This window comes from Canis lupus, chromosome 14, assembly GCF_011100685.1.
Source record: "Canis lupus familiaris isolate Mischka breed German Shepherd chromosome 14, alternate assembly UU_Cfam_GSD_1.0, whole genome shotgun sequence".
NCBI lineage: Eukaryota > Metazoa > Chordata > Mammalia > Carnivora > Canidae > Canis > Canis lupus.
Genome location: NC_049235.1, coordinates 22,966,508 through 22,993,517, shown reverse-complemented (window position 1 = coordinate 22,993,517; position 27,010 = coordinate 22,966,508). Strand labels below are relative to the sequence as shown.

The window sequence follows — 27,010 nt, the reverse complement described above, 5'->3', positions numbered from 1 at the left end:
ATTTACCTTACTATGGTAATTTTGTGAAGTAAACACATTTGCTGTGTTTTCCTGCTACATATATACTTAAATAATAGTGCACACGCACTCTTTGCCAGGATTGTGAGATAAGTAATACTAGCATGTCCTTCAAATAGGATCTGTTTCTGTTCTGCATATAAGGAAAGTAAGTTTATATATGTTTTAAAATAGATATTCCTTCTGCTCAAAATTAGGGATACTGACTCCAATACTTAGTCCTAGCTAGTTATATAAAATTATATTGTGGCAATTCATTCAATAAATATTTATTGAGCATACATAAATATTCCCGGCTCTGTTCTAGGTGCTTGGGGTATATCATAAGCAAATAAGACAAAGATTCTTGACTCATGGGAATTGCATTTTATTGGCAATTAACATAGTAAATAAGTTATATAGTATGTTTGAAGATGAAACTGGTATGGCAAAGAAAGGGAGAGCAGGGTAAGGGGATGTGATGAAGTGTTAAGTGGGATGAAATCGTGAGAAGGTAACATTTGAGCAAAGATCTGAAGGAGGTGAGGGGGTACTCTTGAGGATTTCTGAAGAAAGAGCAACAGAGGCAGATAGAAGAGCTTGTGCAAAAGCCCTGAACTTGCCTGGCACCTTCCTGTGGTTCTAGAAAGGTGGCAGGCAAGTTCAAAAGAAGAGTAAAGGGACCTGCTATGTGGCTGGAGGTGAGGTCAGGAAGATAACAGCAGAGGGTTGGAGCCGGTCCAGCTCATGTCTAGCCAGATAGGCCCTTGTAAGGATGTTAGCTCTTATTCAGAGTCAAGTGGGGAGTTGTTTGTGGGTTTTAACCAACACTGTGATTTGGTCTGACTTATTTTGTAAAAGAATAACTGTGACTGGTGGGCTGAGAACAGACGGTAGCAGGACCGAGACTGAATGAGGGAGGCTATTTAGGAATCTAGGCAATTACAAATGATATTTGAAAATCTAGGTTTTATAATCTAGTTCACATAAATTTAACTTCCTCGGAAAGGATTTATATCTAGTTGCCTGTATCTGAAAGTAGAAACATGTGATGAGAAACATTCTAGCACAGTTGATGCCAGACACATAAATCAGGTTGCATATCTACCAACTCAGTTTAAGCTATTGAACCATGCTGAACTGTGTTTTATAGCTGTACTGTGTACAACTATAAAACATCTTCACCCTAGAGACATGTTTTCATCATGCTTTTGGAGAAAACACAGGTGGGATCTTCCTCTTGCCTTTGACTTTCTCTCTTTCTTCTCTCTCCTCAGTCTATGTTAACCATATGCTGAAAACATTATAGGTGAACCTATGAGGTTTAGGACATGTATGTGACAGACATACTGCTTGTTGCCTGACTTCCCGGCCAAAGTCCAGTAAAAGAAGGTCCTGACTTCTCTTGGCTATTAGAAAACATTCTAGAATGTACTTCTTAATAAGCAAAACCCTCATCCATAGAAAAGGTGTGGATGTGACTATATTATTCAAAATCTGTTCTATAATTTTATTATTTTTAAAGAGATTTTATTTATTTATTTGAGAGTGAGAGAGCATGAACAGGGGGAAGGGCAGAGAGAGAGAAACAGACTCACTCCTGAGCAGGGAGCACAAGGTAGGGCTTGATCCCAGGATCCTACAATCATGATCTGAGCTGGAGGCAGGTGCTTAATCAACTGAGCCACCCAGGTACCTCTGTTCTGTAATTTAAAAAACCTTTATATATTTATATATCAAGAAAATAAACCTAAAGAGTTTTTAGCATATACCCAAAGAGACAGCTTCACAAGTTAGCATGACTCCATAAGGTCTGGACATCCAATCTTAAATCTTCTCAACCTCACAGCTCTGAAAGCCTTTGGTTCCTGTGTACCTTGGCCCCAGTGCTTCTATGTATGCTTTCCTTCTTTTTGGAGAGATCTCTTTCACTCCCTGCTTAAGTAGGCTCACTTTTTTTTTATGTTGAAAGTATACAGTATAATGACTTTACTTACATGCATGAATACTGCAATTACTGTAGTTAAAATCCATCATCTCATATAGATATAAAAAATAAATGAAAAAGACATAAAAGATTTTTCCTTGTGATGAGAATTCAGGATTTACTCTCTTAAGACCTTTCAAATATATCATAGAGCAGTATTAACTGTGATCATCATGTTGTATATTACATCCTTAGTACTTATTTCTCTTGTAACTAGATGTTTACACCTTTTGACCATGTTTATTCAATCTCTGTACCTTTACTCCTTGCCTCTAGTAATCACAAATCTGGTTTCTCCAAGGTTTTTTTTTCCCTATTTTTTTAAGGTTTCACATAAAGTGAAAAAATACAGTATTTATTTTTCTCTTTCTGGCTTATTTCACTTAGCATAATGCCCTCAGAAACCATCACTGTTGTCACTAACGGCAGGATTTCCTTTTTTATGGATGATTAATACATGTATATAACACAACTTCTTTATTCATTTATCAATTGATGGGCATTCAAAATTTTCATGTCTTGGCTGTTAAAAACAATGCCTCCATGTACATGGAGGTGCAGATATCTCTTTGACATTTTGCTTTGTTTTCTATGGATATGTTCCCAGAAGTGGAATTTCTGGATTGTGTACTTCCATTTTTTTAATTTTTAAAGGAAACTCCCTACTGTTTTTCACAGTGGTTGTGCCAATTTGCAATCCCACCAACAATGGATGAGGAGTCCCTTTTCTCTGGTTCCTTGCCAGGATTTGTTATCTCTTATCTTATTGATTACAGATATTCTAACAAATATGAGGCAATATCTTATTGTGGTTTTGATTTGCATTTCCCTGATGAGCACTGAGTAATGTATAGAATTGTTCAATCACTATATTGCACACCTGAAGCTAATAGAACACTATATGTTAACTACACTGGAATTAAGATTAAGAACTGAATAAAAAAATTTACCAGTTACTAAACAATAATGAAAAAACAAATCTGAAAATAATTGATTTTTCAGAGGAAAAGAAATGATCAACAAGATGAAAAGACATCCTACAGAATTAGAAAAAAATTGCAAATCATACATTTGATAAGTGGTTAATGCCATAAATATAGAAAGAATTTATACAATTCAATAGCAAATAAAAATGAAATAATGGAATTAAAAAATAAACAAAAGTCCTCAATGAACATTTTCCCAAAGAACATATACAAATAACTAGCAAGTAGATGAAAAGTTGCTCAACATTACTAACCATCAAGGAAGCAGGCTCACTCTTATTTCTATGTCAGGGCTCATATTACATAACACTTCCTCCAGAAGCCTTCTCTTACACACCAAAATGAGCCCGTTCCTTCTGAGCCATAGAATGTGTATTTATAATTCACCACTACATAATTTACCATTGCATGATACAATGACATTGCAACCAGCCTTGACAAGAGGAAGCAAAAAGTCCTCAGGGCTAACTCTTTTTACTTTGTTGATGAAATCATAAACTGGAAGTAAATCCTAATAATGTCAGCCAATGTGGAAAACATACAGTTCCCCAGAGTAACCGGCTGTATTGATGGTAAGTTCTAAAGTATGAATAGAAGGAACAGAGGACTCAGGGCAACACATCTCCCACTGGGAGAATCTCTTTACCACCTGCTTTTGCTTATTTTGTCCAAAACACTTTCTTTTGGGCCATGTCTTTTGTCCTTCTTCACCCTGCATTCCTAGCCCTTGATATTCCATTCTCCATGTTAAAAAGTGGGGTAGGAGGCACTTGGGTGGTTCAGTCTGTTAAGTGGTCGACTCTTGATTTTGGCTCAGGTCATGATCTTGGGTCTTGGGATTGGATCCCTCATTAGGCCCCATTCTCAGTGGGAAGTCTGCCTGAGATTCTTTCCCTCTCTCCCACTCTCTGCTCGTGTGTACTCTGTCTCTAAAACAAATAAACCTTTTCTAAAAAGTGGGATAGAAGCTTAGGCAGTGGGTAGGAGGAATTTTGGGTTTCTTAATTAGGAATTTGGAGTAAGAATCCAGGCCTGGCATACTCAAGGAACATCAGTATTAGGACAATGACAAGACTTCAGTGAGTCATGAATGAGATAAGAAGCCATCAGAGGCTTTTTTTTTCCTCCCTCCCATCAGAGGCTTTGTACAGAGGAACAACCTGATATAAATCATCTTTTAAAAAGATGGTTCCAGCAGCATGCAGCAAATAGACTGGGGGGGGGGGGTATTAAGACCAAGAATTAAAATGGGAAGATATTGCCAAAGTGCAGGTGAGAGATGGTGGTGGTTTAGCTGAGCATGGTAATGGTAGAAATGGGAAGGGGTGGTTGGATTCAGGGTTGGATGTAGGGTGTAAGAGAAGAGTCAAGGATGACTACGATTTTTGACTTGAGCAACTAGAAGGATGGGGTTGCCATTTTCTGACCTGAGAGAGACTATAGGAAGATGAGGATGGCCAAGTATGGAGGAAATCAATTCAAATAATGTGAAATTTCAATTTGGACACATGAGGCTAAATCTTCAGTGGGGCTGTTAAATAGATATCTGGGGATAGAAATCTACAGTTCAGAGAAGAGATCAACACAAGAGATACTAATTTGGTTTAATGATATATAGATAGTTTTTAAAGTCTTGAGCATAAATGGAAAGATGTAATGAGTAAATGTAGACAGAGAAGATATCCAAGGACTGGGCATACAACTCCATCAGTTGGTGGTTTGTATGACAAAGAGGATACAGCAAAGGAGACTGAAAAGTAGGCAGAGTATCAAGAGGAAGTGGTTCCTAGAAGCCAAGTGAAGAATTATCTCAAGGGGGGCATGGTCATCTAGTTTCATTGCTGTTGATTGTTTGAAAGGTGAAAAGTGGTCACTAGATTTGACAACATCGTCATTGTGACCTTGACAAGAATCACATGTATGCACACAGAACACACAGACACACCACGCTCACAGAATAAAACCTGGAAAAAATCTTAACAATTGATGAATGGGGGTGAAGGGAATATGTGATATATTTGTATTATTATCATAATTTTCTGTATGTTTGAAATTACTTTATAATAAAAAGTATAAAACAGAGACAATGATGAGAAAGAAAATGAAAACAGAGCACAATTGGCAATACTTTTGAAAATGAGGTCCGTAGAGATTGAGCAATAGAGTGATATGTGTGATTAAGAAGTTTCTTTTTAAAGAATTATTTGAGAGAGAAGGGGTGCCTGTGTGGCTCAGTCAGTTGAGCATCTGCCTTCAGCTCAGGTCATGATCCTGAGGTCCTGGGATCAAGTACCACACTGGGCTCCATGCTCAACAGGGAGCCTGCTTCTCCCTCTCCCTCTGCCTGCCACTCTTCCTGCTTGTACTCACTCTGTGTCAAATAAATTAAAAATATATTTATTTGAGACACAGAGAGGGATGGAGGAGCAGCAGAGGGAGAGGGAAAGAGACACTTAAGCAGTCTCTGCTGCTATCTTATGACCCCTGATATCATGACCTTGAGATCATGACCTGAGCTGAAACCAAGAGTTGGAGGCTGTGCCACCCGGGTGCCCTAAGGAAGGTTTTCTTAAAAATGGGAGAGATTGTATGTATGTGTGTATGTACATATATTGTATGCCAATGGAAAAGATCTAGTGAACAGAAAGCAATATTCATGATGCCAAAGAGAAAGCGATTGCTAGAGGCATGCCTGTGATATTTTGAATTAGAATGGGTTTCTACTAATTCCTCTCCAATCCAACACAAGAAGCTATTCTACAACATCCTAAAGGGCATCTGGCCATTTACACTCTGCTTAGACACTCCAGGGAATGGAAACTTTGTACCTGTCTTATATGTTTCCTAGTAGCCTTGTAGCAAATTCGAGAAGCTTTGTTCCTTTTTCAAAAGAAAACTGTCAAATCCAAATACCTCATAATCATGTAAACTTCTGAAAGTCTTCTACTTTTCCCGGCAGTCCTACCCTACAGAGATTGTCAGTGTTTGCAGTTTGATGTGTAGCTTCCATATTTTCAACTAGATGTATAAACACACACATATACAGTGCAACAGCCTTTAAAATAATTTTATACGTTATTTTCCCAACTTGCTCCCCCCCTCAGTAAATAGAGCATGAATGGGCCTCCAAATCAATACATAAAGATTTACTATACTTTTTAGCAGTTTCATAGTACTTCATTACCTGAATGTGACAATTTTATATATCTGCTTAGATATGCTGCAGAGAACATTCTTGTACTTTCCCATACTTGTGCTAGCATTTCCATTTCATTGTGCTTTGAAAGGCTTATTCTATAGCTATAATTGGTAGGCTTTCCTTCTTCATTCTGAACTGAAATCTGTCTACTTATGAATTTTTCTGCTGCTGCCACTCCTTTTATGCTATTTTCTACTTCACTGTGAGCACAAGTTTAGGCATATAAAGACTTGTGAATATTATTTCATTATACATATGTTTGTCTCTTTTACTGGCCCTTGCATGTTTTCTTGCTTTATCCTTGAAGCAAGTGTGATGCAATTAAAACTTGAGTTAACTTTATCAATAACTGAATTTCTTGAAACATATGCTTTTATAGGAGACTATGAGTTTGTGGATGTTTTCATATTGCTTCAATTCTGTTTCTTGGCCTGAGAGATGCCAACCGCATCTGTGTGTTCTGTGGTAGAGTAAGGTTGATTGTTAGGTTGTCATTGAACTGCTTAAGAAGACAGTTTAGAGGAGTTTTGCAGGGAAAAATCAAGAGGAAAGTTGCCATATATGTGTAAGCTCTGCCCCTTTGAAACTAGCATCTGAATCATTAGGAATAGTTTCTATCATGTTGAGTTGGAAGCAATGAGAAAGGAAAACAAGGCATATAAATGAAAGAGACTGAGAACTGTCTATAGGAAGTAGGCCCTATTGTACTTTTATCCCCCCAGCTTTTTCCAATTAATGTAATTTTCTTTATTTTGTTTTAAAAATATATTTGGATAGCCTTATCATTTCTATATTTTGAAAAACAAATTCATTATTTTCAGCCTTTGTTTTAATTTTTTTTATTGTGGTAAGAATACTTAACGTGAGACCTACCTTAACAATCTTTGAAGTGTACGGTACAGTATTGCTAACTATAGGCAGTATGTTATGCCGCACATATTTAGAACTTACTCATCTTCCATAACTGAGACCTTATTTCCATCGAACAACATTTCATTTCCCCCTCTTCACCCCTGGCAGCTACCTATTTTACTCTGCCTCTATGACTTTGACTATTCGGTCATCTAACCCTGGGTGATCATGCAGTATTTGTCCTTCTGTGGCTGGCTTGTTTCACTTAGTACTCCTGTGTTCACTGTGGCACTATTCCAACAGCCAAGATATGAAACAACCTAAATGCCCATCAAAGCACAAATGGATTAAGAAAATGTGAAATATCCACACAATAGAATATTATTCAGCCTCCCCAAATTGGAGGAAATTCATGCCATAAGGAACAATATAAATCAACCTGGAGGACATTATGAGAAGGGAAATAAGCTTACCCTGCTTTTACTCAAAGAATTCATGGGTCTCTAGATATGACTTCTTTAACTCCCATATCATATCCAGAAAGAGACACATAGAAGAACTAATGTTGTGAACCCTCTGGTGAAAGACATTCTCTGAGAAAGCAATCAGTTAGTTGTTAGTCCTTTTTGTGCTTTTAATTCCTGGTAGAGGAAATCAGTTTCTAGAATGTCACTGTTTCTCAGTAGTTATAATCCTTTTGATAGGTAATAAAAGCAGGAGGCCAATACAGAGGCACAGGTCCAAAATTCACATCTCAAATATAAGCATTTAAAAGCAGAATTTCCACTATGGTTTTTTGATGTCAGTGTCAATGATGCCTCCATAATTTCTCCATGGGAGGAGCAGCAATTGAAGAGCCAGGATGGCTGGGGACTGTTGGCATAGCAGGCAGTGTGCTTATGTTGGCTTAGAAGTCACTGGTGTGGCCACAGAAGACCATGGGATAAAGTGGGGGGTGGGGGGCATTCACCTTTTGGTCTGTTCTTTGGTGCACCACAGGAGTTAACAGCTGTCACCAAACCTACTGACAGGAAATATCATACCCTGGGCCTAAGGATAGACCTGGCTGAAAGTCTCATTGGTATCTTCTTTTTGGTAAAATTAAACATGTCACATACAGTCTAAATAAGTTTTTCTTCCCCCAGAATCATAGAGTGATGATATAAAGTAAACATCATCTTTACCAGCATTCACACCAGAAGTGTGACAGTCAAGACACATTCATTTTGACAGCTGGAGCTGCTACCTCCTGCTTCTACCAAAAAGGTAGCCAGCCTCCATATCCACTCCATCTAGCTAGGTCTGAAATGCAGGGACCTGAAACAGGTACCTTAGGAGGTAGAAAGACAATTAAGATGAAGTGCCTCTACTTTGAGAATTTAAGGACAGAAAGATGTGTGCACCCAAACCCGCGAGGAGACATATACCACAGAGGTGTGGGCTGATGTGGGGGTTTTACTTGTGATTGGGGTGAGAGTGGGTCAGACAAGACCCCTTGGATGTGTTTGGTGGGCTAGAACTGGTCCACAGATGAGATGAGGACACTGGGAGGGACACAGAGAGGACATGAAGATCAGAACATAAAGAGAATCCCAAACCTGGGCACTGGGAGAGGAGTCAGAGAGGGAAAAAGGCAGAAAGCAAAGCAGGCTTGCCTGAAGAGAATGTCTATACTTGATAGATTTGGTTCTGACTTGGCTAACAGGTGGAAAGTTCTGGAAAGCAGATATAAAGTTAGGGCCAGAGCATAGAGACTAGGGTGAGACTGGGGCTAGAGAAGTAGAGATTATCCTCAGAAGGTCACCACTGATGCCATGGTAGTAGACAATACTACAGAGGATAATACTAAAACAAAAGGAAGGACCATGGCAGACATCCACCTTGAGGGCACCAAGGGTTCAGAGACAGACTCTAGAGAAGTGAAAAACAAGCTGACAATGGCAGGAGGGAAACCAGGAGCCTACAGCCTACACTGTGCAGGTGGCCAGGAAAGGGAGCATTCCAGAGTCCTCCGTCTCTAGCCGAGGCAACTGCCATAAAGCTGACCTTGTCTCTTTGTATCCTATCATGTGTGCTGCAGGGATATCCACATGCCATACAAGATTTTCATGAAACTTGGCAGGTTTTACAAAAGGCTATTTAAGCAGAAAAAGTTAAACATGTACAACTGAGTTGAGCTGGCAAGACCCCTAGAAGCCATGATGGGCTTTGCACTATGACCTATCGATGTATTTAATTCTAACGTTTATATTAAGAACAACCTTATTATTGGAAAATGGGACCAGATCCTGCAATCAGATGGAAGATCGGAACAGCAACACACGTGTCCACCAAGCAATCAAACAGTCCAGTTAAGTGGCTTGACCGTTGCTGAGATTCTTTGGGAATATTTGTGCTAATTGTTCAACCATGTTAACATCTGCTAGAAGACAGAGACAGAAAACTGGAAGCAGAGACAAAAAAGTTTAACGAAATGATTAGGGGGAACATATGCCCAAATTGAGCACATTTGGCCGTGCCTGTTGTGAGCTGAGCAAGGTCAATTCCAACATTTAGATTTGTCAGGTTCTTTATGGTGACAATTGGTAGCCTCTAAAGATTAGAAATTGGCAGGAGTTACTTGCTTCCTCCTAGACAACCTTGCTATCAGGAGTCATATTTTTAATTAAACCAAGTTTCAGAGAGAATTGTACCCGATATTCAGCTACTCATTACCAAGAAGGCGCTAAAGCATGGTCCAAGTTCCAATTGTCTTTTTTTTTTTTTAAAGCACTTTGATAAGCTCTTTGCATAAAATTATTTCTCTGAGACAAATATACCCATATTCTCATGATTGGATCAATTAACCTTTTAGATCAGTGAAGGGACTCTTCATTATGGGATGGGGGTAGGAGGCACCTGTTCTGAATGAGTTCTAGAATTAGGGTGCTCTTCCAAAAGTATTTGGCTGACTCTCATTCCCATCCATGCAAGGGGTGAAGTACCTGCATGACATTTCTATCTATGACAGATCTTGACTACCTCTTATTTTCCCAAGGGTAAATTGTTTTTCTCATCCCTCTGGAGCAAATTCAGATAGTAAGAATTGAAGCACAGGCCAGTACCACTGATTATGGTATTTCAAATGTTACTTCTGCATCCCTACAGTATAAACTAAATTACACATACACATTCTCATGATACTATCTAAACTAAAGCATGTGAAAGTAAATTACAGAAAATATAACAATTATCTTGCTTTTCACATAAATATAGGTAAAAAGCCAATGTGGTAGGCTGAATAATGTCCCCCAAAGATGTTCATGTCCTAATACCTAGAGTCTATGAATATTGCCTTCTATGGCAGAAGAAACTCTGCAGATGTGATTAGGTTAAGCATTTTGAGATGGAGATGTTATCCTGGATTATCTGGGTGGACCCTGAGTGTGATCATGAGTGTCCTTATAAGAGGAGGGAAGAAGGAGAAAAGACTATGGAAGAGGTGATGTTATGGTGGAAATAAGGATAGAGTGGAGGAAGATGGACGAAGGGGCCACAAGCCAAAGAATACCAATGACCACTAGAAGTTGAAAAAGTCCAAGAAACAGTTGCTCCCCTCAGAGGCTCCAGGAAAAAGCAGCCCTGCCAATACCTTGGCTTTAGCCCAGTAAAACTGATTTTGTACTTCTGATTTCCAGAACAGTAAGAGAACAAATTTATGTTGTTTCAGCCACTAAATTTGTGGTAATTCATTACAGTGGCAAAAGGAAATGAATATAGCCATCAATATGGATGTCAGCAGCATTTTGGTCCAGCTCATGCAAGTTTCCATAGGAGTTGTTCAGAAAACCCTTGCCATACATGGCTGACACTACTTAGGTTTTGAAAAAGACCCTATATTATGGGCCATGGAGAGGAGGAGAGGAACAAACGATGCAAGTTTTAAACCATTTTTAGGGACAGACCCCAAACAAGTCCCTGAATCTGTAAAAAGTAAACCATCTCTGCCTCTCACTGGACACAATAGGACTAGATCACCATTTGAATGAGAATCAAGTATAATGAAGCCACATTGTTCCATTTAAGCCCATTGGTACTGTAGCCTGGCCAGGTACCAGGTGATCCTGGGCTGTGCTCCCGCAGAAGGCTCGCTGGCTAACACATAACTTACGCATGGATTCCATTCCCTGCACAAGCGTTATGCTGCATTAGCCCATGTTAGAGAAGCTAACATATCAAAATGGGACATTAAGTTAGAGGAATTCAATTCCACAAAAGAAAGGATTTTTAAGAAACTGGAGGCTCTTGATTTTCAGGCTAGAGATGGAGAAACTGCCAGGCTTCTACTTTGTGCCAAGACGGAACTGAGGAAAGAAAGTCAGCAGAGGCTTTGGAGGAACTGCCTTTGGAGAGAATTACTGTTGGAAGCATAGAGGTGAAATCAAATACAATCCGAGGAAATGGGGAGGGATTGCAAGCCTTGGTTTTATCATTTACATACTTGCCCCCAGGTTATTCTAGCAATTACCTAAGACTATGTCTAGCTCTCTTATTGTGTGGCTCAGTCCTTTTCCGTGGCAGGTGCTAGTTGTAACATGAGAATGTGATGATGGCGATTCAGGAGGAAGGGATAGGTTTCAAAATGCCAGACCATTGGGTCGTTCTAGGGGCCTCTGGGCAAGCGCCTTCGATCTACATGTACAATTTTATGTACTCCATGGGCCACCAAGAAAATACCATTTTTCCTTCTAAAGTGAGTTACTGTGTCCTTCATGAAGCCTAAGAAAATAATCCCTTTCCATACAAGATGGTTTGTGGATTTGAGGCCAAATACTTCTATAACTAATCGGCCAGGTCACCATATCTTGCTCACTCTGCCATTTACCCATTAAGTCAACATCTTAATACAATACTGGCTTCTTTCTTTGAGCTGCTTTTCTTTCCAGGCCTGCTTCAATAATATTGTACCCCCTACCTTCTAAATTTATCAAAATCTACGTTCTCTTATGTAACACAGTAAAATTATCAATGTTGGAAAATTACCATTGCTTCAGTACTGTTTATAGACGCTGTTCATTTTGCCCCATGTTCTATTAATTCTTTTTACTTTTTAAAAGACTTTCTTATTTTAGTAAAAGACTATTTATAGAAAAATTCAAAAAAAAAAAAAAAAAAGAAAAATTTACCCTTTTAAGTGTGGACAGTGTTATAAGTTCCAGCAAATGCATAGGACGCCTCTGACGGTCTGGGCTAAGGAAGGTTTCCTGACCCTTCCCCAAGTAGTGGGGCATCTCTAAAAGTCTATGATCCATGCCTGCAAGTTTTATCCTGTTTCCTTTCCTCAGCTCCCAGGGGTCATCTGTGCCCTAAAGGTGACAATGATTGCTGTACTTCCTCAACAGCTTCAGATTTTTGTCCCATAGATGGCTTTGTGCCTTTTGCTGGGGGTTAGCTCCTTCCCTCCCCTGGGCCTGAGCCACTAGGGAAGTTTTGGGAGTCACTCTGCTCCCAGTCTCTCCTATGAGCCCTGGTGAGGTCCCCAAAGGACCTGTGAGTGGATATAAAGTCCCCTGTGTCTGAAGCTCCCAGGGGTTCTGACCTCTCACACTGGCCCACACTCAGCCTTTAGCGATTGGTTAGGAATTTTATCTGAATTCCTCTTACCAGCCTGCATGATATCTGTTGTTTCCAGAAGGTAAATGCCCAAGTCTTGTCTCTCCTTAAGAGGATCCTTTGTTTCCTTAGATTTTGAGTCAGTTGGCTACCCTACAACCACAGGTCTATGATGCACTCAAAAAAAGTTGTGCTTTCATAGATTGATTAGCACTTTTTGTTGTGGATTTAAGAGTGAAAGCAGAGGGACACCTGGGTGGCTCAGCAGTTAAGCGTCTGCCTTCAGCTCATGGAGTCCTGGGATTGAGTCCCTCATTGGGCTCCCTGCATGGCACCTGCTTCTCCATCTGCCTATGTCTCTGCCGCTCTCTCTGTGTCTCTCATGAATAAATAAATAAAATTAAAACAAACAAATTAAAGAAAACATGAGAGCAGCCTTTTCTAGTTTCTATGCCCTCAAGGGAAGGCAGAAGTTTTATTTTATAGTTTTGGATCATCCATCATTTTGATTTCTTTTCTTACTGCACCTTAATTACCTGAAAGATGAAAATGATCACATCTGTAGCAGGATGGATCTAAGGGTGAGAGACAGAGTGGTTGAGAAGCTGGGTTTGAATTTTAGATTTAATTATACCTTCAGACAGACAGGTTCTTTCCTGTAGTTGCTTCTGACCCAGGCTGAAAATAATTGTGTATCATTTTCCTGAGACTTGTAAGGAAAAAAATGGTTGGATAGCATTCACCTCTGCCAAATTAAGGAGCTGGCTCACTGTTGGCCAGATAGTACACTCTGAAAGTTATAGGAAGGCTTCAAGTATTTTGAAGGGAAACTGACAGAAGAAAAAAAAATGGTCTTTTTGTAGGGAAACCCAGCTGCCTGGAATAGCTACAGCGTGAACAATTATATCTAAAATGTCTATAATGTGAAATAATGCAAAACAAATTCCTGACTGTGAAGCTGATCCTAACACAATAAGTGGCCACTTTGAGGTTTTCCCCTCAGGGCCTGGCAGTGAAGCCACAGTAGCTTTTATGTTTGCTAGGAAATTGTATAAATTCTTGAAGGAAACTAGTTAGTCAGAAATATTTATTGGACATCTATATTAGCTGTTACAGGATCCAAAAGGTTGTAAAAAAATTATTATTTTGAAGAATTGTCAGAAAGGTGTCAAGCTCTTTCTGGACCCACTTGTCTGAATGTGCGATTCTCAGTGACAATTCGCCATCACACCCCAGGCCCAACTGCTTTGTTTGTCACGCTGTTCTGTCCTACGGGCTGGGACACAGCCAGCTATACAGCCTTTTCTAGTGTTCTCTCTCGAACCTTTAATCCCCTCCTGCCTATCTGGGAAACCTTCTGAACCCTGAACTCAGGTCCCAGGGATCGCAAGCATCTCCCTGACAACCTCAAGTTACCTTTCAACCAGGTACCCGGTTGAATGAAGTTGTCCTACTTACCTCTGCAAAAAAAAAAACTCTGAGGAAACTAATTTATGCCAAAGTATCATTTACTGACACATCTTTCTTTTTTTTTTTTTTTTTAATTTTTATTTATTTATGATAGTCACAGAGAGAGAGAGAGAGAGAGGCAGAGACACAGGCAGAGGGAGAAGCAGGCTCCATGCATCCGGGAGCCTGACGTGGGATTCGATCCCGGGTCTCCAGGATCGCGCCCTGGGCCAAAGGCAGGCGCTAAACCACTGCGCCACCCAGGGATCCCCTGACACATCTTTCTTAAGAGGATATCTTTCTTATAATTTTTTCTTTTTTTTTTTCTTTTTAAATTAGAACAGAGAAGGCAGATTCTCAGGCAGGTATCTCCCCCACCATCCTCCATATGATTCTGTGAGCTGGCCACACATTCTGTATATAGACAGATCCTTCTAGCCTTCATTTTCTAAATGAGGCTGCACATCCACTCCCAGAGCATGTTTGTCGGCAAGTGTAATGAGGTTGGTCTGTGTTCCACATTTTCCTGTCTATTTCTCTTCACACCTGTGTTCAAGCTGTTTAATCTTTGGAAACAGAACAGATTTTTCTCCTCTCCTTTCTCCTTCTTTTTTTTTTTTAAGATTTTATTTATTTATTCATGAGAGACAGAGAGAGAGAGAGAGAGAGAGAGAGAGAGAGGGGCAGAGACACAGGCAGAGGGAGAAGCAGGCTCCATGCAGGGAGCCCCATGTGGGATTCGATCCTGGGACTCCAGGATCACACCCTCCAGGATCACGGGCTAAAGGCAGGGGCTAAACTGCTGAGTCACCCAAGGATCCCTCCTTTCTCCTTCTTGAATCTCTAGCTTGGACTCTGAATGTTGATGTACTGTCTCCAGCTTACTTCACTGGCACCAATCCCAATCTAGGGTTCTGGGCTCTCTGTAGCACCATGTTTCCTGGTGGGAAAAGACTCTTCTCTCTTGACTGTGAACTGAATAGAGAAGACCAGTGATCCCTGCCAGTCTTCTGTCACCACTAAAGCAACTAATACTGGGGGCACTTCTTCAGGGTTGAGTCTCCTCAGATAGGCCTGAGACATCCATGCACAATACTGCATGTACCTTTACTGTGGGCCCACGCTACCATGGCACTGTGTTTGGCTCAAGAATGACCAAGGTGAAAAAGACTCAGTGAATGAGCTCTCCACAACCTGACCTTTGTAAGGAACTTGGTCTGAGTCCTCTAGAGCTGAATTGAGGCAAAACTGTAACACCATAGCTGCTTTCCATTTAGAAATACAACATGGCAGAGATGAAAAGGACCTAAAAGTTCAGCTAAGTCGATCCACTTCATTTCTTTTTTTTTTTTTTTAAGATTTTATTTATTCACTCATGAGAGACAGACAGAGAGAGAGAGAGAGAGGCAGAGACACAGGCAGAGGGAAAAGCAGGCTCCATGCAGGGAGCCCAATGTGGAACTCGATCCCAAGTCTCCAGGATCATGCCCTGGACCGAAGGTGGCACTAAACTGCTGAGCCACTGGGGCTGCCCCGATCCACTTTATTTCAACAAGAGTCTCCAATTATATTTACTATATTGTACCTCTCTGTATAACATTTGTTTTAATGAAAAGGTTCCCTCCTAGGGATGTGAGCAAGTGTGCAAAGATATTTAAGATAGTATTCACTGAAGTATTATTTGCAATTGAGAAATATGGGAAACAACCTAAATGTCCATCACTAGGATAATGGATCAATTATACTCTAGTTATTTAATGGCACACTGTAAAGCAGAGAAAATTAACAAACTAGAACTATGTATATGTACACAGATATATTTCAAATAGGTAATGCTGAGATTTAAAATATAAATTGGATACATAGATATACCTCTTCTTTGAAGTTTAAAATATGAAATATTGTCTTAGACTATATATATGTAGTTAAAGCATAAAAACATGGATATGAGTGATGCATATCAATTTCAGTGACAGATGTCCCCTCTTCTTAGGGGAGGGGATTGGGTACCTCAGGAGTTTCAAGGGTATCTTTACCATCTCCTTTTTAAATATGGTAGTATATAAATATTTGCCTTTTTCAGTATACATTTTGCATGTCTAAAATATTTCATTATAATACTTTTAAAAACAAAGGGTTCTGTTGATTTTTAAAAGTTTGGAAGCCAATGAGTTAGGAAGGGGGCTGAGGAATGCTGATACTCAAAGTTGCAGTGGTCTCCAAGCAAGCCTCTTGCTCCTCCAGGCTCTCCTTCTAGATCCCATCCTGCCTTCTAGAATAGTGGTTCTCAAGCCCTAGCAAGCCTGTGGCAAAATGCATATTTTACCTCTAACCCCCACCTGGATTCTCAATTCGTTGTCTGAGGTTTTCATTAAGTGTATAAGTGATTCTAGTAGGTATAGTCAGGGTACCTTTGAGAAAGATGTTCAAAGTGAGCAAATGAAATCCCAGTAGCTCATTGTCACACAGCTTTGCCACAGATTCATTGCTAACAATGATTTAGAGGTAAGCAGAATCAGAACTGCGACTTCGTGTAGTAGACGGATTATTTCTGCTTCGTGCTCAACCTCATGAAAGCCCTTTAAATCTGTGTGGAGACAGGGGTCTGGGAGTGGGAGAAAAAAGTTGAGGTAAGGGATGGGGCAGTTAAAAACAAGTCCTGCCATGAAAACATTTTTATTTTCTGAATTAAGGATGTACTAAATAAATAGATCCATGGTACCAACGATCAGGGCTGCAACTAACAGTCTATGGTAATTATATAAACAGCTCCTTGGCATTTACTGGGGAGAGATGCAGTTATATCCTCTTTTCCTCCACTAATAAGACAATACATGCTTTTAGCATATCAAAAAATATAGAAAAATGTAGAGAAGATCATAAAAATCACCATTCCTATCACAACTGAAATAACAGCTGCCTGTTATTTGTGAACTGGTTTATAAAATATTCATAGTTTGAAATTGCCCAAGGTGGGAGTAATTATATCACAGAAACAGGCAAATGCTGTCAACTAGCTCCTTCACTTCTACCCCAGATTCAGAAGTTCAACTTTTACTAGCAAAGAATTAAGCCCATCTGACATATACAGTCCCCCTCCCCAATTTAGATAATGCTACAATATGGTTTTGAAACTGCAAGTATATATCTGACTCAAAGAATTTTCTGAGTTATCTTGAGAAATTAATGGGATGATCCCTTTTTCATACTGTGTAGGGGGAGCAAGGACCTCAAGGCTTTCCAGGGCCAAAGGGCATGACAGGCCGTGGGCTCCCTGGCCAGAAGGTAAGTATTTCTGGACCTTAGAAAAATGCTTAGGTTTAGGATCTCAATAGCTTATTGTGAACTTTGGAAGAGCTCTCATACTGGTCATTCATCATTACAGCTCTCATAGGAAAAAATCCATTTGAAAGCAAATCCTTATGCATTTCCTTTCCTAACTATAAACATGTTTACTTTATAAATCTCATTTTCTTCATCCTTGAAAGCCAGCTGAAAAAGGACTAAACCCTTACAACATACGACGTAAAAGACACCAGATAACTCTGGTGTAAAGTTTTATAATAGTTGAACTTCCTGAAGGCAGTGAGCTGACCTAATAGTGAATCAAGGTCTCCTTACATTGTGATCTATGCTTCATCATGAATTAGTTTATGGAATCGGGCTGGGGGTAGAGGTGGGGGGGATAATATAAATATCATGCCTGTCCCTTTTTTTCCTATAGTATATTTGTATCAACCAGAACCACAGGTCTTCAAAAGCTACCACTTGCAAATGAAGTAAATTTTAGAGTTTTTCTTATTTGGCTTTAATATTTACATTCTAACCTTGTCTTTTTTCTGTATTCTAAAGGGAGAGCATGGAGAACAGGGCACTGTGGGAAAGAAAGGCGATAAAGGAGAAATTGGGGAGCCTGGATCCCCAGGAAGACAGGCAAGCAGTGATTTTTAAAGTCTTCCTGTGATTTTATACACTAACCAGTTCCAACTATATTGACTGTTACTCTTCTTCTGCTAAGTAGGGGTTACAAGGACCAAAGGGAGACATAGGACTTACAGTGAGTATCCATCCTAGAGGGTAATTGAGGGTTTGTGGTTGCAAAATTATTACAATCATGTTTTAGCTTCAGAAGTGTGAATTCTTTTGACACAGAGTTCCAGTTGCTATTTAATGATAGCACTACTACAAGCCCAGTGTCGACTTAGATGCATGAGGTAATTGATCTGAGCATGAGAGAGATAATACTAGGCAGTCCTTACCCAGCCTTGAGGTGGTGGGTGACTACTCCCCTGTGACCCCTGCTAGATAGGGTAACAAGGACTTAAGCTGTATAAAAGTAGGCCAAACAGCCGGACGACTTACTTTACATGCTCCTTCTCATTTCAAAGTGGGGCAGGGGCACTCTCTGTTTCCTTGAACTAGCTTCTTTAGGAAGTGCTCTGAGGACAACAGCCATCACAAATGGGGATTACTTTAATGCACTAATTCACTTACTCAACAAAACTTGTGAGGCATTGGCAAACTTTTCCCTATTCTCCCTACACCATTGCAAATAAAAAGCTGACTCTTCTAGCTCCCACTGGGTGGAAAGTTCTAGAATTTCTGTAGCAAAGTTTACTTCTTCCTTTTTCATTGAAAGGCACTTCATCTTCTGGAGTGGAAAAGCAATAGGAACCTTCTCTTTTTTCTTCTTTTTGGTTTTCCAGTGGGTCATAGCCTGGAGATGCTGACCCTATGTGCTGTGCTAAGCAAGTCTAGGTGTAAGGGGTGGGAGTACAAGTAGTGAAGGTAAGACACAAGAGCTGGGCATATGACAAACAGATCACACACTTTTTTAGGGCTTATTTGCCTTTTTCTCTTTGTTCTTCCTCACCACAAGTGAGATACCCCAGGTGCCTACAGCATATGAAATAGCTACATATGTATCATACATAGCTACATACGTAGGTAGGTTCCCCACCCCCAACACCAAAGTAGCAGGGAGAGTGTCTGTAAAATGCCACGAGGAACAGTCTCCATAGTTTCTCCCCTCCCTCCTATCCCAGTGTGGAGAGGACTAGGTTTCCTTCATCCATTCATTTGTTCACTCATTTCACCAACATTTATTGGGTGTGTATTCCAGGTTGGACTCTAAGACAGGCAGGGGCGTAGTAGAGAGTAAGAGGCTGTTTCTGTGGATTCAGTTGCTCACAGCCCATTAGAAAAAAAAAAGACAAGCAGATATTCACCTATTGTTTGATAAATGCTATGATAGGAGTAGATACGTGGATCCAGAGCAGACAAAAGAATGTATGATATTTGGGGTCAACTTAGGCTTTTGTTGCTTGTGTAGAAGATTTTTAACCAAGAAATGAGGATGTTATTCTTCTGGCCTTGTTTTTCCAGATTCTAGAAAAGAGACTAGCAGGGAAGGATGAGTAAAGGAAGAGAGAATTTATCTGAAATGAGAATCTAGTATGTGACTGGTACTGTGTGAGGCTCCTTTGCATCAGTGGCACCCTTACCTAGTACTGTAAGGTGCCTGAGGCTCATGTTGTAGAGCACCAACACAGACCTTTAGTGCTTCTTCAGCTGTACCCCTTCCCTTGCCCTGGGTGAGGAGCCCTTAGGGCCAAGGAGAGTGACCACCTTGAGCACATGCACCCTCTATCTATATGCTGGATACACAGGATCCCCACATTGCCTGTCTAAATAGCCTGTGTGGAAAGCTGACAGCACTGGCTTGTGTGCATAGGTCCCCCCAAAAGGTGGACAAAGAAAAAGGCAAGTGTTTTCAGGGAATGTGGACAGAGCTCAGAAGCAAGGAATGAATGATGGACCAGCCCCCATGCAGTGTGGAAATGGTGGGGAAGGGGGTGCAATGAGAAGGGCACAGGCTGTCAGCCACAGCCCTCTTTTGTCTAAGACTTCACGTTAATCTACACGATAGCTTTGTCAGGTAGGTATTGTCATCTCTACTTCAATGAAAGACATGCTACGTCAGAAGAGTTTGAGCCTTTCACCTCAAGTCACCTTGCTAGCCAGTAGCAGAGCCCTTGTAGCGGGAGCTGACTTGTCTGGTACCAAATCCAGGCTGCTCCCCCATCAATGCTGTTCTTAGAAGGCTTCTTTCCTCTTCCCACCCACCTTCTCTCCCTGACCAAATATATCTCCAAACAGCTGTCAGTTGTAGATTCATTCCAGAGTAGCAAACTACTGTTTTAGGAGGCAAATACCAGTGACAGAGTTTAATGTCATAATAATTCATGCCAGATTGCTTCAAAAAGGCTGTTCTTCCACCTGTCCCTTAAATGTTAGCATTTCCCAGTTTCTGTCCTCAGTCTTCTTTCTCCTGGCCTTCCAACTCTCAGGCAGGGATGGCTGTGAACAGAAGGGGGGATGTATAGTTTGAAAAGGCTAATTTAATATCATAATAAAGTTGTATGGGGAATGAAAACATACTATCTTTATATTACAAACATGGAAAAGAATATGTTTAACAAGTGAGGGTGGGTGGGGACACACTGTTTTAAAAAAGACTGTGAAGCTCTGTTCCATAAAATCTCATCTGCCATCCCCATTTCCACAGCCAGCTGTGGCTTTCCTGAAATCTTTCCTGAAATCTTCCCGCCATTCTGAACCGCTCTCTTGAGCACCAAACCTTACAACTTAGTGTCTACTGAACATCTTCAGCTGGATGGATCAATGTATCAGACTCAACCAGGCACTAGCAGAGCCCAATGACCTTCATTAGCTCCCTTCCATTCCTCCCTATCTCAGAGAGTGGGCCAATATCATTTGCCTCCACTGAGACTGCTTTTCCTGGTCCTTCATTCCAATTACTCACCAATCTCCTTTATTTTCCCTCTGAAAGATCTGTCCAGGCCAGTCCTTCCTATCCATCACTGCCACCACTGCTCTCTGGTGTCACTTTTCTTCCCTGAACTATTTAGAGACCTCAAATTCCTCCATTGGCTGCCATGATCACCTTTTGAAAACGAAAATGTGATCAGATCTCTTCCCTGCTTAGGGACCATGTGTCTTCTCACTGCCTAAGATAAAGCATACTCTTCAACATGACTTGAAGACCTTCTAGAGTTCATCTGTCTTCCATGTTTCCTTTCATCCTCTCTGCCACATACCTTGTGTCATAAATTTACCCAAGCACTATAATGTACTGTGTGTGTGTACTTCGTCCCCTGCCCGGAATGCTCCTTCTATTCCACCTCTCTCCTCTCCTACCTGTTCATAATTCACCTTCATGGACTGCAGCCCCACCCGCACACTCCCACCCCTGGAAATCCCAGCAGACCAACATGGTTCCTTGGCTCTAATCCAATAGTATATAGCACTTATAAAAGCATTTATTTGTTTACTTCTTACTAGACTATGAACCTTTTGATAAGTAAAAATTCAATGCCTTCATCCTTGATGAAAATAGCCAAAGTAGTCATTGAGCAGTTTGAGTGGAAAAAATAAAACTATTTCAGTCAAGTAAAAGCAAAGAATAGGAGGAAAAGATTGATATATGTGAGTACTTAAAGCATTTAGACATAGGCTATCAAAACACATTCAAAAGAATTTAAATGCAACTTTGATATATAAATTATTCTTACAAGTCAATGAAAGATAATTATCTTAATAGAAAAAATGGACAAAGTACATACAAAGAATTTGCACAAGAGGGTACAACTTGGAAACATGCATATGAAAAAAATTTAGCCTAAGAATTGCTTAAGTATAATTTAAAACAATGTGCTATCTTGTTCTATCAAATAGCAAAGATTATACAATAATAATAACCAGTATTGTATGTCTAAAATAAAACAGGTTTTCTTATACACTGCTATTAGAGGCATCAGTTACCTTTCTGAAGGTCACTGTGGCAATATGTATCAATTTATAGTAAAAAACACAATTAAAATAAAATGCCCTGAATATTTTCTGTGCATGCTTCTGTTAAGTCACATCACTAGCGATGTCACCTTTACCCCAGTTCTGTCATTAAAGATTTTTTTTCTTTAAAACTTTACTTTCACAACTGTTAAATTTTATCTTCCTAGATGAGGTTTTGCCTCCTTCCTGTTGAAATTTTTGGGCTTCTATTCAGTTAATCATTCTGGTCAGCTTCCTGTCTTTGGCAAATATAGAATTCTGTTTTCTGTTGTCTCATTCCAGTTATTTGTATATGTGCTACTCCGGGCAAGGCATTGGCACACTGACTTCTATCCACCTCACCTCGGGCTCTTTTGCTGGAGCTTATGGTGGCAGGAGCAGGAAGGAGCACTTAGGAATGTGGGAACATTTCATGGAAGTGCCAAAGTGAAAGTATTAGAAACCTAGGGAGGGGATTTGCAAAATTGGACAGTGGTAGAGAAAGGGAAGAAATAAACTGTAGAATGAATTCTCTTTTGGCCCTTGTCTTGATTGCTCAGAACATGTGGGTTAAATTGTGTAACTGATTGCATGCATCTCCCATACCTTTGTAAATAGTACTTTATGGAGTTGGACCCAAAGAGTTCTGTGTGCATAGCCTCATTTGATCTGCACCATCACCCTGAGACACAGGTACTGTTAGGTTATCTAATGCCCAAGGTCACACAGCTGATACGTGCTGGAGCCACAATTTGAACTCTGAAAGTCTGAGCTATGACATTTCACAACTCAAACATATTTCAGTCATTGATATATTACAGCCAACTTTTAACTTCTGTGCTATTTATTTCCTTCAGCCAAAGAATGAAAGCAAGTGGCCCAATGCTGATTGTAATAAGACATAGCTTTTATGACTATAGGAAAAAATATTATGCTCATGTAATTCATGTGTTTTCCTTTTATTCTCCAGAGAGAAGAAGTTATCAAAATTATTTTTGAAATATGTGGTAAGATTTGACCATCAAGAAAAAGAACCATCACTTTAAAGTACCAAAGCTACTATATTCTATGTTAGATAAGTGTGGTTACCCAGATATATATATATATATATGATAAAGCTCATGAGAAAGTTTGAAGCTCATTTGAAAAGTCAATGGGAAACTGAAAGAAGTGGTGACAGGAGCCGTGGGAATCCTGATTTGAAAAAAGAAATCATCTTCCCACGGTGGTTAAGAGTGAAGACACTGGCCCTGGAGTCTGTGGGCAGCCAGGCCTTTTGTGAGCACAGAGCTCATTTGTATTCAGTGACATTTACCTGAGCTTGGGAAGGAAAAAAAACAACAAAGGAAATATGACCACAGGGGCCTAACTGGTATTTGAATCCAGCCTGACTGGTGATTATAATGTCTGTGTTTTTCCTGAAGCAAGAAGTCTTTCTGAATTGAGTTTTGAGCATGATTTCTAGAGTGCATTTCATTTCAAAGGCAAGAGGACATAGTCAGAAGGTCATCTTGCTTCATAGCTCCATCTAAATACTTCTATGGCTAAATACTTTAGACTTAAAATAGAGTTAGCAGAAAGGGGAAGAAAAGAGATTAGCCAAAAGGCAAGAGATTAGTAGAATAATAGAGATGAGAAACTTGTGTGTTTAAAATGGACAGAGGCAGAAATGTCATTGTTCTTCCATAACAGAACCCCTGAACTAGCTTGTCCCCCCAAAAACCTCTGGAAGTTAGGATCCCACCTGGGACTCTGTACAGTGACAAGCCAATTTAGATGTGGCTTCTGAGTTCTAGAAGCCCGGTAAAAATAGCACCAAGTTTCCTCATGGTTTTTTTGTGGTAGGTTTGTTGGTCAACATGAGGATATGAATAAACCAATGCAGCCCTGTTAGTTCTTATTTCCTGGTGACTCTAACGATTGCTTTGAATGGTAAACCCTAAACAGAAGTTGTTTATTGGCCAGCAGTCTGAGACTATTCTCTTAAAAGGTTTCATTATATGGATGGACTCCTGGCCTCATGGAGCCACCTTTGTCATCTTTATGAAAGACCAAGGACACAAGCTAGAGTAGCTGGGGGCAGCTGTTCTTGTGTACAGTTACGGGCTCTAGTCCTTCCCCTACAATTAAACATTTTCAATCCATCACTTTACCCAGTGAGCAAATATCAATTTTCACATAAGGATATGGTTGAAGACCAAAAGATTATCTGTTGGATTCAGATGAAATACAAATGCTGGAAGGATAAATAGCTAGTTGAGAAGAGGGTTATCTTTTAGGGAGAGAGAGAGAGGAACATAGTCAGGAGGGTACACAGGGATGCTGACCCTTTAAAAAAAATTTTTTTTTTAAATCTGAGAAATTGGCACATCAGTGTTTGGTATTTTATCCTCTACAGTGTTTTGGTGGGTTGTGGTGGTGGTGTTGCAATATATTCTCTTTTAAAAAGTCAGATATAGAAGCCAGAAGAGGGACAGCGATTTGCTGGGTTAACACAGAAGAGGAAGGTACTAATCCAGGCCTCTGGTGGCCCGCTGCCCCTGCTGCTCCTGTCTCTTACAAATCTCATACTAATCAGTGATGTTCTGACTTGGCATTCATGCAGTGCTTCTCTCTCAACATCCATCTTTTAGGTTGTGGGCCCAAATGCAAAGAGACTCCTCTAGAACTGATGTTTGTGATTGACAGCTCAGAAAGTGTGGGGCTAGAGAACTTTGAGATCATCAAAAGTCTCGTGAAGACTCTGTCTGACCAGGTTGCTCTGGACCTTGCTACAGCCCGCATAGGCATAATCAACTATAGCCATAAGGTGGAGAAGGTGGCCCATTTGACGCAGTTCTCCAACAAGGATGACTTCAAGCTGGCTGTGGACAACATGCAGTATCTGGGGGAAGGCACCTACACGGCCACAGCTCTCCATGAAGCCAACCACATGTTTGAAGCCGCAAGGCCCGGCGTAAAGAAGGTGGCCTTGGTCATCACTGATGGGCAGACTGATAGCCGAGATGAAAAGAATCTGACGGAAGTGGTGAAGAGAGCCAGTGACATCAACGTGGAAATATTTGTGATTGGGGTAGCGAAGAAAAATGATCCAAACTTTGAAATGTTCCACAAAGAAATGAATCTAATTGCCACTGACCCAGATAGTGAGCATGTTTATCAGTTTGATGACTTCATTACCCTGCAAGGTAAGACTCAGTGCCAGGGGAAAGGAATTGATCTTGTTCTTCCAAGTACTGCATCACTGGATTATCCTGACCAAAAAATGGAAATCAAGAAGAGGCTGATGAGGCTTATACCAACATTAAATTGAATACATAAACTTCGGAAGGCAAAAAACATTTAGCACTAAGCCTGTTTAGAGAGTACAATCTCTTGTCCTTATTCATTTGGAATAAGTGCTGAATTGGCCTTGGAGGTGATTAACTGGGCTGTCTATGCTCGAGGACATGGTTGAAAAGAAAGGGTAGGGTCTGGGTTATTGCTGAGACTAGTTAATGTTTAAAAAAAATTACCCAACTTACATAAGAGATGAAGGAAGCCAGAGCAAGGCAGAAAAGAACTATGGAATCAAAGTGAATTAAGAAGTGCATGATAAATGAAAGAAAATTATGACCATCTAAAGAGATGAGAAACACAAGCAGCAGGGATTATTTTATTCTAGTCTCTGTTCTAGTCTCCACTCTCTGCTCTTACAAAATATGAAGCTAATGAAGTGTAAACAGGTTGATATCAGGAGCCTATCTTAAAGTACCATATTGTGAATACTCATCATACAGTCAGTGCCAGTCTGATGGGTTTCCCTTTGCTACTTGACGCTGTCACATGAACTGATGCTTCTTCCCAGGGAAGCATTCTAAGACACTGACTCATCTGTGATTGTAACATGGTTGCTAGTGCTTCATGGTGAAGTACATTCCAATTCTTTGGCAGCTGAGAACTCATGGTGGCAGGGGCCACATCCAGCGAGCTTGTGAAGTGGGTAAAATGTATGCTCCACATGTTTGCTTACATTTGGCTTCCATTTGGCCCCATCATTCCTTGACCATCCGTCTGGGAGTGGGGGGTGGTGTGTCCTAGCTCAAACCTTCCTTGCCTCATGCTGTTCCCGGCCTAGTTTGGGCGCTGGCAGCGTGCACCTGAAGGGTAGCGTGCCCTGCTCAGAACCTTCCTGCTTTCTATTTCTCCCTTTCTCTAAGCCTTTTTTCCCTTAACACTGCAGGATGACTGGTGGGCTTAGTGGATATAGTCAGTCTCACTGGGCTGTTACTGTGTTAAAATGACCAGAAATTTTGCACATTTCAGAGACATTGTATTTAATAATTAAAGAGCTTTATCATCTTAACCAGGGGAATTAGTTATTCATTCCAGCCAATGAGGGATATATTTTTGGACTGGCTGGCCTTTTGCTATCTCTGAAACCATAGGTAACTGCCTATTATTACTCCTTATGGGTGGGACCTACCCCTTCCACAGAGTAGTTCAGTTAACCGATGCTTTGGATAGCCAGGATTTAAGTGATTCTTTTGCCTTCATAGGCTGTTGTACATTATTAAATTAAACTGAATTATTTTAGATGGCCTCTTATGGATGATCCCCAAATGCTTGAAAACTTAGTTCACCAAGCAGGTGACTTCAAGCGATGGGAAAGTGACTTTATTTTAACGAAAGCATGGACTATCTCTTTAAACAGTGGTTCGTTTTATCCCCCCTACTTTTCTACTTCTCTTTTAAAAGACACCTTGAAGCAAAAATTGTTTAAAAAAAAGTGTGAGGATTTTGATTCCTACCTCATTCAAGTTTTGGGTTCACCGGCACTTCAACCTGGATTTGGGACATCAGGGGAAGAACTTGGTGAATCCACTCCAGAGCCTCGGAAGGAAATTTCAGAGACTGTAAGTAACTGTCTTGCTTAATTTGTGAGCTTGAAATTGTGTGTTCTGTTTTACGTCAAAGACCATCTTGGCCTGCACTGTCAAGAATCAACTGAGGGATGTGTATTTTCAAGTCCTTGGCTATAAATAGTAGTACTTTTGTCTTCACATTTCTAGTTCTGAAATAGCTCTGGGGCTTATGAGCATGAATATGAGATTT

At 40.3% G+C, this 27,010-nt stretch overlaps 1 protein-coding gene and 1 long non-coding RNA gene across 4 annotated transcripts in view; one reads left to right on the top strand and one right to left on the bottom strand.

Moving 5' to 3' along the window:
* The window catches only part of LOC119866411, a 171,297-nt gene that overhangs the window by 101,745 nt on the left and 42,542 nt on the right, over positions 1 to 27,010 (bottom strand). The gene's annotated exons all lie outside the window — the stretch shown is intronic.
* COL28A1 (collagen type XXVIII alpha 1 chain) overlaps positions 1 to 27,010 on the top strand; it is a 162,129-nt gene that overhangs the window by 117,043 nt on the left and 18,076 nt on the right. For both annotated transcript variants that reach the window (XM_038556895.1, XM_038556896.1), the window contains 6 exons: positions 17,279 to 17,347; positions 17,915 to 17,995; positions 18,084 to 18,119; positions 22,887 to 22,923; positions 24,550 to 25,104; positions 26,654 to 26,811. In XM_038556895.1, the coding sequence (XP_038412823.1) occupies positions 17,279 to 17,347; positions 17,915 to 17,995; positions 18,084 to 18,119; positions 22,887 to 22,923; positions 24,550 to 25,104; positions 26,654 to 26,811 (936 nt within the window). The remainder of the gene's footprint in view (positions 1 to 17,278; positions 17,348 to 17,914; positions 17,996 to 18,083; positions 18,120 to 22,886; positions 22,924 to 24,549; positions 25,105 to 26,653; positions 26,812 to 27,010) is intronic.